The 17,236-nt window shown below is 46.1% G+C and overlaps 1 protein-coding gene across 4 annotated transcripts in view; it reads right to left on the bottom strand.

The window, feature by feature from the left end:
- Positions 1-17,236, bottom strand: part of fam117ba (family with sequence similarity 117 member Ba) — a 395,823-nt gene that overhangs the window by 18,163 nt on the left and 360,424 nt on the right. For 3 of the 4 annotated variants that reach the window (XM_072483758.1, XM_072483743.1, XM_072483736.1), the window contains 2 exons: positions 4,898-5,120; positions 899-1,064 (listed from right to left, as the gene is read on the bottom strand). In XM_072483758.1, the coding sequence (XP_072339859.1) occupies positions 899-1,064; positions 4,898-5,120 (389 nt within the window). The remainder of the gene's footprint in view (positions 1-898; positions 1,065-4,897; positions 5,121-17,236) is intronic. The other variant, XM_072483751.1, reaches the window with a different exon arrangement.

Genomic DNA, 17,236 nt, shown 5'->3' with positions numbered 1-17,236 from the left:
AAGCTGCATCCTGAATCCTGAATCTGAATAATCCCCCGGGAAGCAGCCTCAGCTAATGGACTAAAGGACAGCTGGCCTTCTCCCCTTGTTTGTTAAAAAAACCCACAAATGTCACAGCTGACTCACCGCCTTGCCAGTGGACAACAGGTCGAACCACGTCTGCAGTTTCTTGCTGCTCGCCAGGAGCTCTGGGGTAGTATCACAAATACCTGAGGTCCACCTCCAGGAAAGCACCACCAACCTCTGCCACTCCACCCTTACCTCCCTATCCATATGCACCTTATATATTATCTCTCCGCTAATAACCACCTTCAAGGCTTCCAGAGCGTGGAGAGCGAGACACACGTTCTTATTGAAACTGACATTCTCCTCAATAGCCTTCTGACATACGCACAAAACCCCCTCTCTGCCAGTACCTTACATCCAACATCCACAGCAGGTTCTGAGCAGGACCCGACTCCAAAACTAAGTCCACCAGATGCGGAGCATGGTTCAAAATGACAATGCCAGAGTATTCCACCTACCTCACCCAAGGCAGAAGATACCTGCCCCTCCGAAAAAAGTCAATCCTGGAATAAACCTTTCGGACTGGAGAGAAGAACGAGAATTACTTATATCCGGAGTGCATGAACCACCATGGATCTGCCTTCCCATCTGCTCCATAAACGCCAACAGCATCTTCGCCACCCCGAAGGAGGCAAGAACTTACGTCCAGAACAATCTGACTTTGGATCAAGTACGCAGTTTAAATCACCCCCCAAAATCAGTTAGTGTGTATCCAAATCTGGAATCGAAGACAAGGGCTTCCTAATAAATGCTGTGTGGTCCCAATTCGGGGCAGGACATATATATTGACCTATGCCACCAACATGCCTGCCAAGGACCCAGTTACCATCACTTGCCTGCCATACAGGTCTGCCACAATCTTGTCAGTTGAAAAAAAGAACCCATTTGTTCCTCAAAATTGGTGACCCCCAGGCCCTGCCATTGAAGCCTGGATGAAGCGCCTGGCTCGCCCATCGCTTCCACAATCTGGTTTGATCCCTCACCCGCAGATGCGTCTCCTGCAAAAACACCACATCATTCCTCAGATTCTTGAACATAGATTAACATAGAATTTACAGTGCAGAAGGAGGCCATTCGGCCCATCGAGTCTGCACCGGCTCTTGGAAAGAGCACCCTACCCAAGGTCAACACCTTCACCCGATCCCCATAACCCAGTAACCCCACCCAACACGAAGGACAATTTTGGACACTAAGGGCAATTTATCATGGCCAATCCACCTAACCTGCACATCTTTGGACTGTGGGAGGAAACCGGAGCACCCGGAGGAAACCCACGCACACACGGGGAGGATGTGCAGACTCCATACAGACAGTGACCCAAGTCGGAATCGAACTTGGGACCCTGGAGCTGTGAAGCAATTGTGCTTTCCACAATACTACTGTGCTGCCCCCGATGAGCAATTACTCTCTACTTTTTTACTGGGCCATCACTACTCGACCAGGTTGCAAGAAATAAAAGAAAATCCAACACCCCAGAGACGACCAAATTCCCACCGGGAGCCATACATTTCCAACAATACTACCATAAACAATGCCGCACAGGACGGTTAACTCTCCATCTATAACCATACAACATGCGCGAAACACTGCCATCCTATCCTAAGAACAAAGAAATAACAAACATATATAAAATATTCCAAAACCCTTCCCATCATCAAACATAAACATCCCCACAGAGCCCCATTAAACTTGATCCAAGTGCATGATCTTTAACAAAGGCATCAGCCTCCTCCTAAGTATTGAAATAATAGCCCTTTGACTCGGAGGTAACCCGCAGCCTCGCCGGCCACACTCCGTTCATGTACAATGTGGCCTTGAGCTTATTGAGGGCCACCCCGTCTCCTCGCAAGTTCCGCTCCGACATCTTGATAAAGGCCAACAAGGATCTTTTCCCACCTCGAATCATGGTGTTCCTTGGCCCACTTCAGGATCTGCTCCCTGTCCTGGAAGCTATGAAATATTACGACTGCCCGTGGTGGTTCATTCGCCTGAGACCTCTGCTGGAGTGTTCGATGGGCCCTAAGCAGCTCCGGAGGGGATGCGAGTCCACCCTCCCCACCATCATCTTTCCAAACACCTGCGAGAAATATGCAGTAGGCGGCATGTGACCAAGTGGTTAGCACTGGGACTGCGGCGCTGAGGACCCTGGTTCAAACCCCGGCCCTGGGTCACTGTCCGTGTGGAGTTTGCACATTCTCTCCATGTCTGTGTGGATTTCACCCCCACAACCCAAAAATGTGCAGGTTAGGTGGATTGGCCATGCTAAATTGCCCCTAAAAGTGGAGAAAATACAATTGGATTGGATTGGATTTGTTTATTGTCACGTGTACCGAGGTACAGTGAAAAGTATTTTTCTGCGAGCAGCTCAACAGATCATTAAGTACATGAGAAGAAAAGGGAATAAAGAAAATACATAATAGGGCAACACAACATATGGGTACTCTAACATTGGGTACTCTAAATTTATATATTTTTTAAAAATGCAGTAGGAAATGGGCCCACCACACCTTCCGGCAACCCCACAACTCTGAGGTTTTGTCTCCTCAACCGATTCAAGTCATCCAGCTTCGTCCTGAGACTTTTAATTTTCTCTACCACCAATGAGATCTCGTCCTCCAGCAAGGTAATTTGCTTGCTGTGCCTTAACAGAGCTGTTTCCACACCCTTCAACAACTCTTCATGCTCCTTCACAGTCTTCAAAGATTTTCCCAACTTTTTTCGGATGAGACCAGCGCCGCCTCGATCGACTTTCGAAGGGTTTCAGACATCACTCTCCATTGCCTATTGAACTGCTTCTGAACTCTGTTGCCAGTGCTCCAGTCAATACGTCTGCTGTGATTGGAGCAGCCGCAACTGCCAGAATTGCTGCCATCTTCTCGACTGAGGAGCCATGTGAAGCCCCCCGAGCCCGTCGATGGATTTCTGTCTGCTGGCTTTTTATCTCCAGCCTTTTTAAAAAATAAATTTAGAGTACCCAATTATTTTTTTTTTCCAATTAAGGGGCAATTTAGCATGGCCAATCAACCTAACCGGCACATCTTTGGGTCGTGGTGGTGAAACCCACGCAGACATGGGGAGAATGTGCTAACTCCACACAGATAGTGACCCAGGGCCGGGATTCGAACCCGGGTCCTCAGCGCCGCAGTCCCAGTGCTAACCACAGAGCCACATGCCGCCCCCTCCCCCCCTTTTTTTGATATTTCTCAGAAATGGGCTCCTTATACCTTTGAAGAGTTTATCCACTAAAACACCCCGTGAACCGTGAAAAAAATGGGCCAAAAATCAAGTGCCCTGGCAGGGGCTAACTAATGCATGACCTCTCCCTACATGCCACCACCGGAAGTCTCAGGAATACAATAATGTAACCTATGTTGTGACAGTATGATCCTCCAGATTAAAATCAGGTACCATGTCTTTCACACATCTTCTCACATGCGCGCTTTCCCCCCAATCTTTTCAAAGGCAGACTGAGAAACACTGGAAGTGATACCAGATAAATGTTGTTAAGTCACTTTACTCCATGAATAGTTGAAAGTACGGAGTTAACGGTTGAAGTAAATTTAATTACATAACTCAATCTTGACCAAAGAAAGCTAAGGGAAAGAGATTAATACCTTCCTGTGAACATATGTTTTGGGCATGCCCGGCACTGGAAGGGTATTGGAAGGGAGTGACGGGAGTGATTTCGCGGGTGGTGAAGGCCCGGGTCAAACCAGGCTGGGGGTTAGCTCTATTTGGAGTTGCGGAAGAGCCGGGAGTGCAGGAGGCGAAAGAGGCCGACGTTGTGGCCTTTGCGTCCCTAGTAGCCCGGCGCAGGATCCTACTCATGTGGAAGGGGGCGAAACCCCCCGGACTGGAGGCCTGGGTAAATGATATGGCGGGGTTCATTAAACTGGAGCAGATAAAGTTTGCCCTGAGAGGATCGGCTCAAGGGTTCACCAGGCGGTGGCAGCCATTTCTCGACTACCTAGGGGAACGTTAGAGGGAAGACAGATGACCAGCAGCAGCAACCCAGGGGGGGGGGGGGGAGGGGGGGTTTAGTTTAGGTCAAAGATAAAGGGGTTTTGTTACTTGTGTATTGATTAAAATTTCTGTATTGTTATTGTTGCGTTTGCTTTGTAAGAGGGGAAAAATTGTTGTTTGGGAAAAAATTTTCAATAAAACATTTATTAAAAAAAAAAAAAAAATACCTTCCTGTGCTTAAAATTTTCCAGCACGCCTGTCAACCAAACCAACGACCCCATCTGCCAGTAGTATATTTTCTGTAGGTACATCATGTCTTAGCCACCTAATTAGAATCATTGTACCCATAATAGATGTGAATACTTGTTGGCCATCTGTGATGCAATAACACATTTCTTAACACTCTCAGTTATCCAGGGCAGTGGACCTGGTATGAGATGATCGGTATCCTTTGTATCTGCTTGAAACAATTTTGGAACCATTTATCCATTTCCAAGCCACAGATAGAAATCTGCATGAGCTACAATATATTGTGGCAGAAAGAAACCAAATGAATATACCAACAAAAAGGAAGAGTTTCAAAATGCAATATGATTAATTTGCCATAAATACTGTGCTTTGGTTAACATACACCCACCCACCAATGTCATTTCCAGAAAATATGCCACAATAAATCCTAATGAACAAACAGAACGTCTTTCCCACAATAGCAAGCTACTCGCTGCAGGAAGGATAGAATTTGAAATTATGGCAGCTTTTTAAATGGGTAGTTATTGAAATGTAATAAAATCCAAGAGTTTGAAGTATAAATAAATGCAGGTTAGCAGAATTATCAAAACAATACTAGCCCCCAACTGGCTCCCAATACCTTTCTCTCTGCCATCTGTAAGCAGGTCTTCAGTATAGCATGGGCTCTCTCCACTACCCTCGTTGGCGATGGTGAGGAATGTTGGTGAAACAGACTGAGACCGGCTGCTGCTGGCACTGCTCCGATCCATTCCTGACGGGGTCTGAGTGTCAATACTGCGGGTACTGCTGCTTCTCTGTTGTACGGGAAATGGAGCACGATGACCATCTGGAGTATCTTGTGGCTAACACAAAATCAAAGTGCAAGAGTTATCCAATTAGTGTAAATTACTTTTATCATAGTTCCCACATTCTTCTACTGAAGTTAAAGTTCCTGTATTACTGGCGACATTTCAAAAGGATGTCAATGGCTGCTTTTGGATGTTGAGATGTACACGTTCTTTCTTGAGAGCTGATGAATTACGGTAGATTTGGAACCTGGATTGCTGGATAACGAAGGACTACAAGAAACTGGATTTAAACAGACGGAAGAGGGAAATATAGAATTAACTCAGTCATGAAATGTTGCAGGATCAACATTTACTGAGAGCAAAAATGTTTTGCAACCAAATATCCAAATATGCAAATCCCTTGGCTTTGGGGAACAAAGAAGATAAAAACAGAGAATGTTGGAAAAACATAGCAGGTCTGGCAACATCTGCAGGGAGAGAAAACAGAAGAGTCCCTTGACTCTTCTTCACAATTGAAGTGAGGGAAAACGTGTTGGATATTATACTGCAGTTGGGAGAGATTGCATTAAAAATATAGCAAACTCAAGAACAAGAGACAGATGGCCCGGTGTGGGAGGGTTTGCATTGAGATAAAAAAATGTATGGAATATTAAAAAATTGGTTAAGATGGAGGAGAAAGGTCACAGTCTAAAGTTGTTGAACTCAAATGTCAAGTCCTGAGGGCTTTCACTTGCCTAATTGGAAGGCGAGCAGCCTCTCGTACAGATGCTGCCAGACCTATTGAGTTTTACCAGAATTCTGTTTTTAGCTTGTTTTTCAGATTCCAGCATCTCAGTATTTTGCTTATTTTTGCTCAAGATAAAAACAGGAGTTGATGCATGGGTACAAAATTGAAATTCAGGAAAAATATTCTGAATTTACTAGGATATGACCTATCAATCTGAAATGTTAACTGTTTCTCGCCACAGATGCTATCAAACCTGCTGAGTGTTTCCAGCATGTCATTTTCATTTCAGATCATCATGTGCAGTATTTTGCTTTTGTGGGGGCCAGTTTAGCTCATTTGGCTAGTCAACTGGTTCATGATGCAGAGCAAGGCCAGCATCGCGGGTTCAATTCACATATCGGCTGAGGTATTCGCCTTCTCAACCTTGCCCGGGGCCTGAGATGTAGTGATCCTCAGGTTAAATCACCAGTCGTCAGCTCTCCCCTCCAAAGGGGAAAGCAGCCTGTGGTCATCTGGGACTATGACGACTTCACCTTATTTTGCTTTTGAATGAAAAGGGTAAATTGGTTGCGTCGGGACACCAGGAACCAACATAAAATGAGCAGGGGCTGGAGTGATGCTTAAGCGGTATGGTTCCTGCTGTTGACCTCTCTCAACTAATAAATCTGTGCTCCTCCATATTCAATCTGAAATGGATAGTTACTAGCTGAACATGGGTGGGCTAGTGCTGGCAGCATAGTAATGTAATTGGATTAATGCACTGGAGACACAAATTAAGGAGGGGGTTAGGTGAGGAGAACTTGGCTTACATTAGCTAACTCAGTTGGACCAGAGATTGAACCAAATTCTCGTTGGTTTATAAACAGAAAATACTGGTTAAACTCTGCAGGTCTGGCAGTATCTGTGGTGAGAAACAGAGTTTACGTTTCGGATCTAAATGATCCTTCTACAGAAGGTCTATATAGTTCTACTGACTGATTCATGTGGCTCAATAAATGGTGCTAGCTTTCTAAAACATCATGATTTAAAATAAATACCTAATTAATTCAATTAATATTTTTTACAATAATACATCTGGAATAAAATGCTGGTCTAATTTTTTCAATATAAACTAAAGAGTACCCAATTCATTTTTTCTAATTAAGGGGAAATTTAGCGTGGCCAGGTGTACCGGTCCACAGGTCACTGAAAGGGGCAACACAGGTGGAGAAGATAGTCAAGGCGGCATACAGCATGCTTGCCTTCATTGGCTGGGGCATTGAGTATAGAAATTGGCAAGTCATGTTGCAGCTGTATAGAACCTTAATTAGGCCACACTTGGAGTATAGTGTTCAATTCTGGTCGCCACACTACCAGAAGGATGTGAAGGCTTCGGAGAGGGTGCAGAAGAGATTTACCAGGATGTTGCCTGGTATGGAGGGCATTAGCTATGAGAGGTTCAATAAACTTGGTTTGTTCTCACTGTAATGAAGGAGGTTGAGGGACGACCTGATAGAGGTCTACAAAGTTATGAGGGGCATAGACAGGGTGGATAGTCAGAGTTTTTCCCAGGGTAGAGGGGTCAATTACTAGGGGGCATAGGTTTAAGATGCAAGGGGCAAGGTTTAGAGGCGATGTACGAGGCAAGTATTTTTTACACAGAGGGTAGTGGGTGCCTGGAACTCGCTGCCGGAGGAAGCAGGGAAGATGGTGATGTTTAAGGGGCATCTTGACAAATACATGAGTAGGATGGGAATGGAGGGATACGGACTCTGGAAGTGTAGAAGATTTTAGTTTAGACGGGCAGCATGGTCAGCGCAGGCTTGGAGGGCTGGAGGGCCTGTTCCTGTGCTGTACTTTTCTTTTCTTTGTTCAATCCACCTAGCCTACACATCTTTGGTTTGTGGGGGTGAAACCCACGCAGACACGGGGAGAATGTGCAAACTTCCCACGGACAGTTACCACAGGGCCATGGTCAAACCTGGGACCTCAGCACCGTGAGGCAGCAGTGCTAACCACTGTGCCACCTTGCTGCCCAAATGCTGGTCTAATTAATAATGATCTTGAAACCTATCCGACTGTCATTAAAAATCACCTGGTTCACTCATGTCCTTCAGGGGAGGAAATGCTGTTTTTACCCTGTCTGGCCTACATGTGATACCAGACCTACAGGAATCTGACTGGCTCTTATATACCCTCTAAAATGGTCTAGCAAGCCACTCAGTTGTATCAAACGACTGCAGGAAAGTTGAACAATAAAACTGGACCGCCTAACATTGGCCTAGGTGCCAGAAATAACAAAGGCACACCCTGCCCCATTGATCCTGAAAAGTCCTCCTTAATAACGTCTGGGGAGAAATTGGGAGAGCTGTCTCACAGACTGACAGTCATACTCACCTAATGATATCTTACAGCCAATGTCCCAGACACACAATTGGCATTCCCTGGTCTTTCCTGCCCCACCAGAGGGACAGATGTCCCAGAGGTGGCAGCAAATACTATATAGTCAGAATGCAGAGGCATTGGGAGTCTTCAACACACACTCTGGACCCCATGTCATCTCATGACTTCAGGTCAAAGGCAGGCAAGGAAACCTCCTGCTGATTATCACCTATTTCCCTCCCACAACTGATGAACCATCCGTGAGTGAATCAACATGAGAGGAAAATCCTACTTGACTTGTTCTCACTAATCTATCAATCTCAGATATCAATAGCGTCAGGAACAGATACAATAGTGGCCACCAAACAGTCCTTGTGAGACAAAGTCTCCTATTCACACAGAGAACAAGCCCCATCATGTTGTGTGACACTACTAACATGTGAAATTCAGATTAGATCTAGTGGCTCAAACAATGCATCCATGAGGTGCTGCGTGCCTTCAACAGCAGCAGAATTGTATTCAATCAGAAATTGTAAGCTCATGGTCTGGCATACCCTTTACGCAACCATTATCATCAAGCCAAGGGACCAACTCTGGTTCAATGAGGTGTGTAGGAGGGCATGAAATGTCGACCCAGTGAAGCTGCATGCAGTACATGCTTGTCAGGCATTAGAAACAGCATGCTACGAACAGAGCTAACTGATTCCACAACTAACAGATCAGATATAGTTCTGCAGTCCTCCCACACGCAGTGTGAATATTGGTGACCAATTGAATAATGGGGAGGAGTCTCCACAAATACCCCATCCACAATGATGGCTGAGCCAAGCATGCCAAGGCAAGACTGAAGCATTTTCAATCATCTTCAGCCAGAAATGTCAACTGGATGATCTATCTGGGTCTCTGCCTGAGGTCTCCACCTTCACAAGATGCAATTCTTCAGATAATTTGATTCACTCCATTAGCTACCGACAAATAGATGAAGACACTGGATATGACCAAGCCTATGGACCCTGACAACAGGTGCTCCAGAACTCCCACGTGGGGCAGCACGGTAGCCTTGTGGATAGCACAATTGCTTCACAGCTCAGGTTCGATTCTGGCTTGGGTCACTGTCTGTGCGGAGTCTGCACATCCTCCCCGTGTGTGCGTGGGTTTCCTCCGGGTCCTCCGGTTTCCTCCCACAGTCCAAAGATGTGCGGGTTAGGTGGATTGGCCATGATAAATTGCCCTTAGTGTCCAAAATTGCCCTTAGTGTTGGGTGGGGTTACTGGGTTATGGGGATAGGGTGGCGGTGCTGACCTTGGGTAGGGTGCTCTTTCCAAGAGCCGGTGCAGACTCGATGGGCTGAATGGCCTCCTTCTGCACTGTAAATTCTATAAACTAAATATCTATAAACTCGTCAAAACAAATTCCAGTACAGCTGCCACACTTGCATCTCCCAGGCAATGTGGAAATATGCCATTGGTGTTGGAAAAGAAAATCTCATACTAAATTGTGTTCAGCAAACATACTCCAGAATTATATGTACCTGTACTGGCTGTAGGGAGTTTGAATATGGCTAAGACAATGTTATATGTCTGTGGCTCAGCAGTAACTTCTATTTGAAAACACAAATCCAGCAAGACTTGGCACTTTCAGGAAAAGGAGTCAATAAAAAAAAAGGGAAAAATGTTTTCCAAGAAGCAATTTTGTGGATGCAAATAATTAACCCCTATACCAAAATCTATGCATGAGTTCTGCTGGCCAGAATATTGTTGCAAGAAAGCCTGGTTTCTGAGGAAAAGTCTCTACATATTTCAGTGTTGAGAATGTATTTCCAGGATCATTTCCTTGCCAGCAATGAGCAGTGAGCAGGATGAGAAATATCTCCAGCTCTAAGTGAATATCTAAAAGTTTCTCACACAATGCTTCAAGTACTCATAGAAGTGAAATTTTAAAAATAAATATAAACGGAGTTGTTCACTTGAGTTTCAGCAATTAAGCATGCAACTCAATCTAAATGCGCTGCGATATTGAAAATCATTTGGTGAATTTATGCCTTCAGAAAGAAGTGTTAGTGCAAAGCATAAATGCTGGTATCGATGAGTTGGGCAATGGCTTGTAGACTCCATCTAACTACTGCTGAAATGAAAATTTTTCCATAGTGGGGCCATTTCAACAGCAACTTTATCAGTCACATATTTTCTTAAAATGAAAAATATAGGCAACAGCAGTTTTCTTCCTCAGCATGTTCAGACTTGGGCTGGAATTCATACAAGTTCTGTACAAGGTTACAAAAGCAGATCAGTAATGCTAACACTCATTGCAATATGCTCTAGAATTTCTAACAATTACAGGATATTTGTAAAAAGAAATTCTCATTTTCATCAAATAAACAATAAAAGAAAAAACAAAAAACAAATAAAATAACAATCCGCCAAACAAAAACAGCACACCCCTCAATAGTCAGATGGTTCTAGGTAAAAAATTAACAGTCAATTAGTAAACAGTGCAGTCAGAAACAACAATAACCCCTGCCCCCCACCCCCAATGTTCAATGGCAACCAATTCTCGAAAGTGCATAATAAACAGTCCCCATGAATTGTAGAACCTCCCTTCATCACCCTCAGCTCATTTCACCTTCTTGAGAGTCAGAAATTCAAGTAGATCCCCCTGCCACGCCAAGGCACAGGGCAGGGAAGCTTCCCAACAACAGGACCTGCCTCCGGGCAATCAGCGAGGTGAAGGTTAAAACATCTGCCCCCGCAGCCGCCTGCATCCCAGGCTGGTCCGATACCCCGAACATGGCTTCTAGGGGCCCTGGTTCCAAATTCATGTGCACTACCCCCTAGGTGGCATTGAAAACCTCCCTCCAATACCTCTCCAGCTTTGGACAAAACATATGTACATGGTTTGCGGGGCCCCGGTCACATACGTCCTCCACTCCCTCAAACAGTCGGCTCACCTCGCCCTTGTGAGGTGCGCCCTATACACAACTTTCAGCTGTATCAGCCCCAACCTCGCGCACGAGGTTGAGGCGTTCTCCCTCCGGAGCACCTCACATCACAAACCATCTTCCATAACCTCCCCCAACTCTTTCTCCCACATGGCTTTGATCCTCTCCATGGACACTCTGTCCTCCCCCCCCAAAAAAACCCGTAGCTCGCCGACACCACCCTTGTCCCATTGGGCAGACGCAGCATGGGTTCATAAAGGGCAGGTCGTGCCTAACTAATTTAGTGGAATTTTTTGAGGACATTACCAGTGTGGTAGATAACGGGGATGTGGTATATCTGAATTTCCAGAAAGCCTTTGACAAGGTGCCACACAAAAGGTTGCTGCATAAGATACAGATGCATGGCACTAAGGGTAAAGTAGTAGCATGGATAGAAGATTGGTTAATTAATAGAAAGCAAAGAATGGGTGTTTCTCTGGTTGGCGATCAGTAGCTAGTGGTGTCCCTCAGGGTTCAGTGTTGGACCCACAATTGTTCACAATTTACATAGATGATTTGGAGTTGGGGACCAAGTGCAATGTGTCCAAGTTTGCAGATGACACTAAGATGAGTGGTAAAGCAAAAAGTGCAGAGGATACTGGAAGTCTGCAGAGGGATTTGGATAGGTTAAGTGAATGGGCCTAGGGTCTGGCAGATGGAATACAATGTTGACAAATGTGAGGTTATCCATTTTGGCAGGAATAACAGCAAAAGGGATTATTATTTAAATGACAAAATATTAAAACATGCTGCTGTGCAGAGAGACCTGGGTGTGCTCGTGCATGAGTCGCAAAAAGTTGGTTTACAGGTGCAACAGGTGATTAAGAAGTCGAATGGAATTTTGTCCTTCATTGCTAGAGGGATGGAGTTTAAGACTAGGGAGGTTCTGCTGCAATTGTATAAGGTGTTAGTGAGGCCACACCTGGAGTATTGTGTCCAGTTTTGGTCTCCTTACTTGAGAAAGGATGTACTGGCACTGGAGGGTGTGCAGAGGAGATTCACTAGGTTAATCCCAGAGCTGAAGGGGTTGGATTACGAGGAGAGGTTGAGTAGACTGGGACTGCACTCGTTGGAATTTATAAGGATGAGGGGGGGATCTTATAAAAACATATAAAATTATGAAGGGAATAGATAGGATTATTGCGGGCAGGATCTTTCCACTGGCGGGTGAAAGCAGAACTAGGGGGCATAGCCTCAACATAAGGAGAAGTAGATTTAGGCCTGAGTTTAGGAGGAACTTCTTCACCCAAAGGGTTGTGAATCTATGGAATTCCTTGCCCAGTGAAGCAGTAGAGGCTCCTTCATTAAATGTTTTTAAGATAAAGACAGATGGTTTTTTGAAGAATAAAGGGATTAAGGGTTCTGGTGTTCGGGCCGGAAAGTGGAGCTGAGTCCACAAAAGATCAGCCATGATCTCATTGAATGGCGGAGCAGGCTCGAGGGGCCAGATGGCCTACTCCTGCTCCTAGTTCTTTATGTTCTTTTCCCCATTCCCCCTCTTGCAACAATGAAAGGGCCTGCGGTGTCGGGAAGTTCTGAACCTCCTTCCTAGCAAAGTCTCGGAGCTGCAGGTACCTAAATCCTTCCCCCTACCCCCGTTCATATTTCTCCCCAACTCTTCCAACCTCGTAAAACATCCCATCCCCCCCCCCCCCCTCCCGGAATAGGTTGTTTAATACCCGGATTCCCCCTTTCCTCCCATCTCCGAAACCTCCCATCCAGCCTCCCCGGCTCAAACCTATGATTCCCTCTGATCAGCATCTCCCCTGACCCAGCCCCAAGCTTTAAAGTCCTGCCTCAACTGCCTCCAAATCTTCAGTGTTGCCACCACCACCGGACTCCCAGAGTATTTACCAGGGCCATTGGGAGCGGCGCCGTTGCCAGCGCCCTCAACCCCAATCCCCTACACAGACCCTCCTCCATTCCAACCCACCCCGGGAGTCCCCCCTTCCAACCCAACTCCTCACCTTTTTGCATTTGCTACCCAATAGTAACATAATAAATTCAGGAGGTATAACCCCCCGCCTGCCCCCCTCTCTGCAGGACCACTTTTTTAAACCTTGGCTACCTTGCCCCCGCCCCAGACAAATAAACACGGTGATCGATTTGTCCACTTTCCGAAAGAATGTCTTCAGCAAAAAGGCCAGCAGGCACTGGAATAGAAGCAATAATCGCGACAGCGCATTCATTTTGATTGCCTGCATCCACCTGCCAGGGACAGAGGGAGACTATCCCACCTTGCCAAATCCACTTTCACCCCCCCCCCCAGCAAAATTGTCCCGAAGGAGCCCCCACCCCTCCGCAGTCATGCTCCACTTGCACCCCCAAATACCTGAAGTGGATTGCTGCCCTGCAAAATGGCAGCTTCCCCCGCCCCCCCCCAACTCCTGGCTGGGACACCACAAAATATTCACTCTTTTCCACGTTCAATTTATATCCTGAAAAAGATCCAAATCTTCAGAGAAGTTCCATTATGTTCCCCACCGACGTACTCGGTTCATATATATACCAATAATTCATCTGCGTACAGAGGCACCCTGGGCTGGATTCTCCGATTCTGAGGCTATGTCCCCACGCTGGCGTGGGAAAGGTGCCGTTTGACGCCAGAAGAAATGGCGTAAAACGGCCACCGATCCATGTTTGGCTGGGGGCTAGCATGCCGACAGCGTAGAGCACCCCAGAGAATTGTCGGGTCCGTGGCTGTGCATGCGCACAGCGGCGGCCTGCACCGGCCGGGCTATGCGACGTGACGGAGGCCACTCGCAGAACCGACCCGCAAAACAGTGCACCCCTTTGGTCGGCTCGTGCGCCCCGGACCCCCCCCCCCCCCCTTAGCACCCCCAGCCCCGGGCAAAGTACCCCCCCATGCCCGCAGATCGGCCCAACCCCGACTGCGGCGGCGCAGGACTGAGTCCGCAGCCGCCACGCCGAGTTCCCGACGGATGAGACTACATGCGACCAACGCCGTCGGGAACTCGGCCGGTCAGGGGCAGATCATTGGGGGACGGAACCCAGGCAATGTCCTGAGGCCATCGATACGCCGCTTTGGAGGGGGCAGAGCATCGCGAAAGCGGCACCTCCCCCGATTCAGTCAGGAACTTTGATTCTTCAGCCGATCGGCAAACGTGCTATTGATGTCGGCGACTGGAGAATCCAGCCCCCGATGGTCCATTCCCCACCGTACTATTCCCTTCCACAGTCCCGAGCTCCTTAAAGCGTCGGCAGAGAGGAGATAGGACACCCGTGCCTGGTCCCCCAGTGCAGAGCAAAATACTCATGTTGCTTCTGTGGACATTCGCCATCGATTCCTTATATAATAGATGTACCCACTCCAAAAATCTCGGCCCAATCCCAAACCTCTCAAGCACATCAAATACCCCCATTCTTTAAAAAAAAAAAAAAAAAAAATTTAGAACACGCAATTCATTTTTCCAATTAAGGGGCAATTTAGCATTGCCAATCCACCTACCCTGCACATCTTTGGGTTGTGGGGGAGAAACCCATGCAAACACGAGGAGAATGTGCAAGCTCCACATGGACAGTGACCCAGAGCCAGGATTGAACCTGGGACCTCGGTGCCATGAGGCAGCAGTGCTAACCACTGCGCCACCGTGCTGCCCGAAATACCCCCATTCCAATCGATCAAATGCCTTTTTCGCATCTAGCGCAACCACTACCTCCGTCTCCTTTCCATCAGCTGCATCATAATTACATTTAATAATCTCCTAATATTTCAGAATAGCTGCCTTCCTTTCACGTACCCCATTTGGTGCTGGCCTATCACCTTTGGGAGGCACGCCTCCAACCTAGCTGCTACTACCTTTGCCAGTATCCTGGCATCAACATATAGATCAGTATGACCCACACTCTGTCGGGTCCTTATCTTTCATTAACAGCAATGAGATTAAGGCCTGCCCCAATGTTTGTGGTAGCACACCCTTCCCTATCGCCTCTTCAAACATCCCCACCATCAGCGGCGCCAATTTGTCCTTAGATTTCTTGTAATACTTATCATGTGAGAGTACCTTTAAGAAATGGGTGTTTATAAATGGGTGTGTATATAAATATCTGTAGTGAGAGTACCTTTAAGAAATGGGTGTTTACTACTCAGTGATGTCAGAGAGTGGGTGGAGCTGGGCTGTCTGTCAGCTTTTTACTTTCGTTTTAGGCCGTTTGCTGCAGGGTGTGTTTTAGTTTCGTTTTCCGAGCTGGATAGCTGCAGTCTCAGCCAGAAGGTGTATGAATCTCTCTCTGTAATCTGAAGACTGTAAATCGATCCTGGTGATTTAAAACTAATAACAGACGTTAACCTGTTGTGCTTCTGGTAAAAGGTGTTTTCCGTCTTATGGATGTTAAAAGGAAAGCTTAAAGGATTACTTAGTGTTGTATTCTTTGGGGGTTGTACTTGAATTAATGGTTGCTAAGATGTTCACTGTATGTTTTAAAAAGGTTACCTTGAGTTCATAGAATAAACATTGTTTTGCTTTAAAAAATACTTTTCCATTTCTGCTGTACCACCCCTGTAGAGTGGGCCGTGTGCTCCCCATACCACAATCTAGCAAAGGTTGTGGGTCAGGTGAACTCCATTATACACTTTGGGATTCTCCAAACCCTGGCCCATAACAAATTGGGGGCTCGAGGGGGATAAAATTCTATCTATTGGATTGGCTTACTGAACTTAAACACAGTGAGGGGTGAGCATATTGTGGGTGCTTTTCAGGTGTGGTATTTTAGTTTAAGTAGGGAGTGTTGTGGAGGACAATAGCTCTTTCAGAGGCTCAGAAGTTTTTGGGGGTGGAGACGGTCACACGCAGTACCTTACAGACAGAGACTAAAAGCAGACTGTTAGATTTGGCGAAAACATTGCAGTTAACATTACCTGACAAAATGCGAAAAGATGAGGTCATTATGGCGGTGGCTAAACATTTAAAGTTGCCTGAGTTTGACTCATTGGAAATGGCAAAAATTCAGTTGCAAATTAAACAAATGGAACATGAGAAAGAATTAAAGCAGCTTGAATACAAAAGAGAGAGAGGAAAAAGACAGAGAAAGAGAGAGAGAGGAAAAAGAAAGAGAAAGAGGAAAAAGAGAAAGAAAGGAAGACAGAAATAATAGCCCTAGCAGAACCCAGAGAAAGAGAAAGGGAGATACAGATCAGGGAAAAAGATAAAGAGAGAGAGTTTGAACATCGGAAAATGGCCATGAAACATGACAGTCAGTTAAAATTGGCAGACGTAAAGGGAAACGTATAGTTGGATGATAGTGATGAGGATAGTGAGAAAGCGAGTCATAGTCGAAGGCTTGGTAGGACTCTATTTAAATATGTCCAAGCATTCCCAAGGTTTGACGAGAGGGAGGTAGAAGCCTTTTTCATTTCATTTGAAAAGGTGGCTAAACAAGTGAAATAGCCACAGGAGATGTGGGTATTACTGATTCAAACAAAGCTGGTAGGTAGGGCCAGTGAAGTGTATGCATAACTACCAGAGGAGGTATCTGAGACGTATGAGGAGGTGAAAAAATCCATCTTATGTGCTTATGAACTAGTGCCTGAACCTACAGACAAAGGTTTAGAAATTTAAGGAAAGAATTTGGTCAAACATACATGGAGTTTGAAAGGATCAAACAGAGCAGTTTTGATAGGTGGATAAGGGTTTGAAAATAGACCAAACGTATAAAGCTCTGAGAAATTATACTTTTGGGGAAGTTTAAAAATTCAATTCCTGATGTTGTGAGACCTCATGTGGAAGAGCAGAGGCTTAAAACTGCGAGATTAGCAGCAGAAATGGCAGATGATTATCAATGCAGGGGATTGGGAACCTGAATAGTAGCTCCGGTATGCAGGAGGTTGAGAGTAGTGAGGACATGAGTAAGGTTTCAAAGTTGCAGGAGTGTACCGGCAGGCAGCAAGGTGGTTTAAAGTGTGTCTACTTCAATGCCAGGAGCATCCGAAACAAGGTGGGTGAACCTGCGGCATGGGTTGGTATCTGGGACTTCGATGCTGTGGCCATCTCGAAGACATGGACAGAGCAGGGACAGGAAGGGTTGTTGCAGGTGCTGGGGTTTAGATATTTCAGTAAGCTCAGGGAAGGTGGTAAAAGAGGGGGA

Source organism: Scyliorhinus torazame, chromosome 2 (assembly GCF_047496885.1).
Source record: "Scyliorhinus torazame isolate Kashiwa2021f chromosome 2, sScyTor2.1, whole genome shotgun sequence".
Lineage (NCBI taxonomy): Eukaryota > Metazoa > Chordata > Chondrichthyes > Carcharhiniformes > Scyliorhinidae > Scyliorhinus > Scyliorhinus torazame.
Note: the sequence above shows the minus strand (reverse complement) of the source record. Positions and strands in the feature narration are given on the sequence as shown.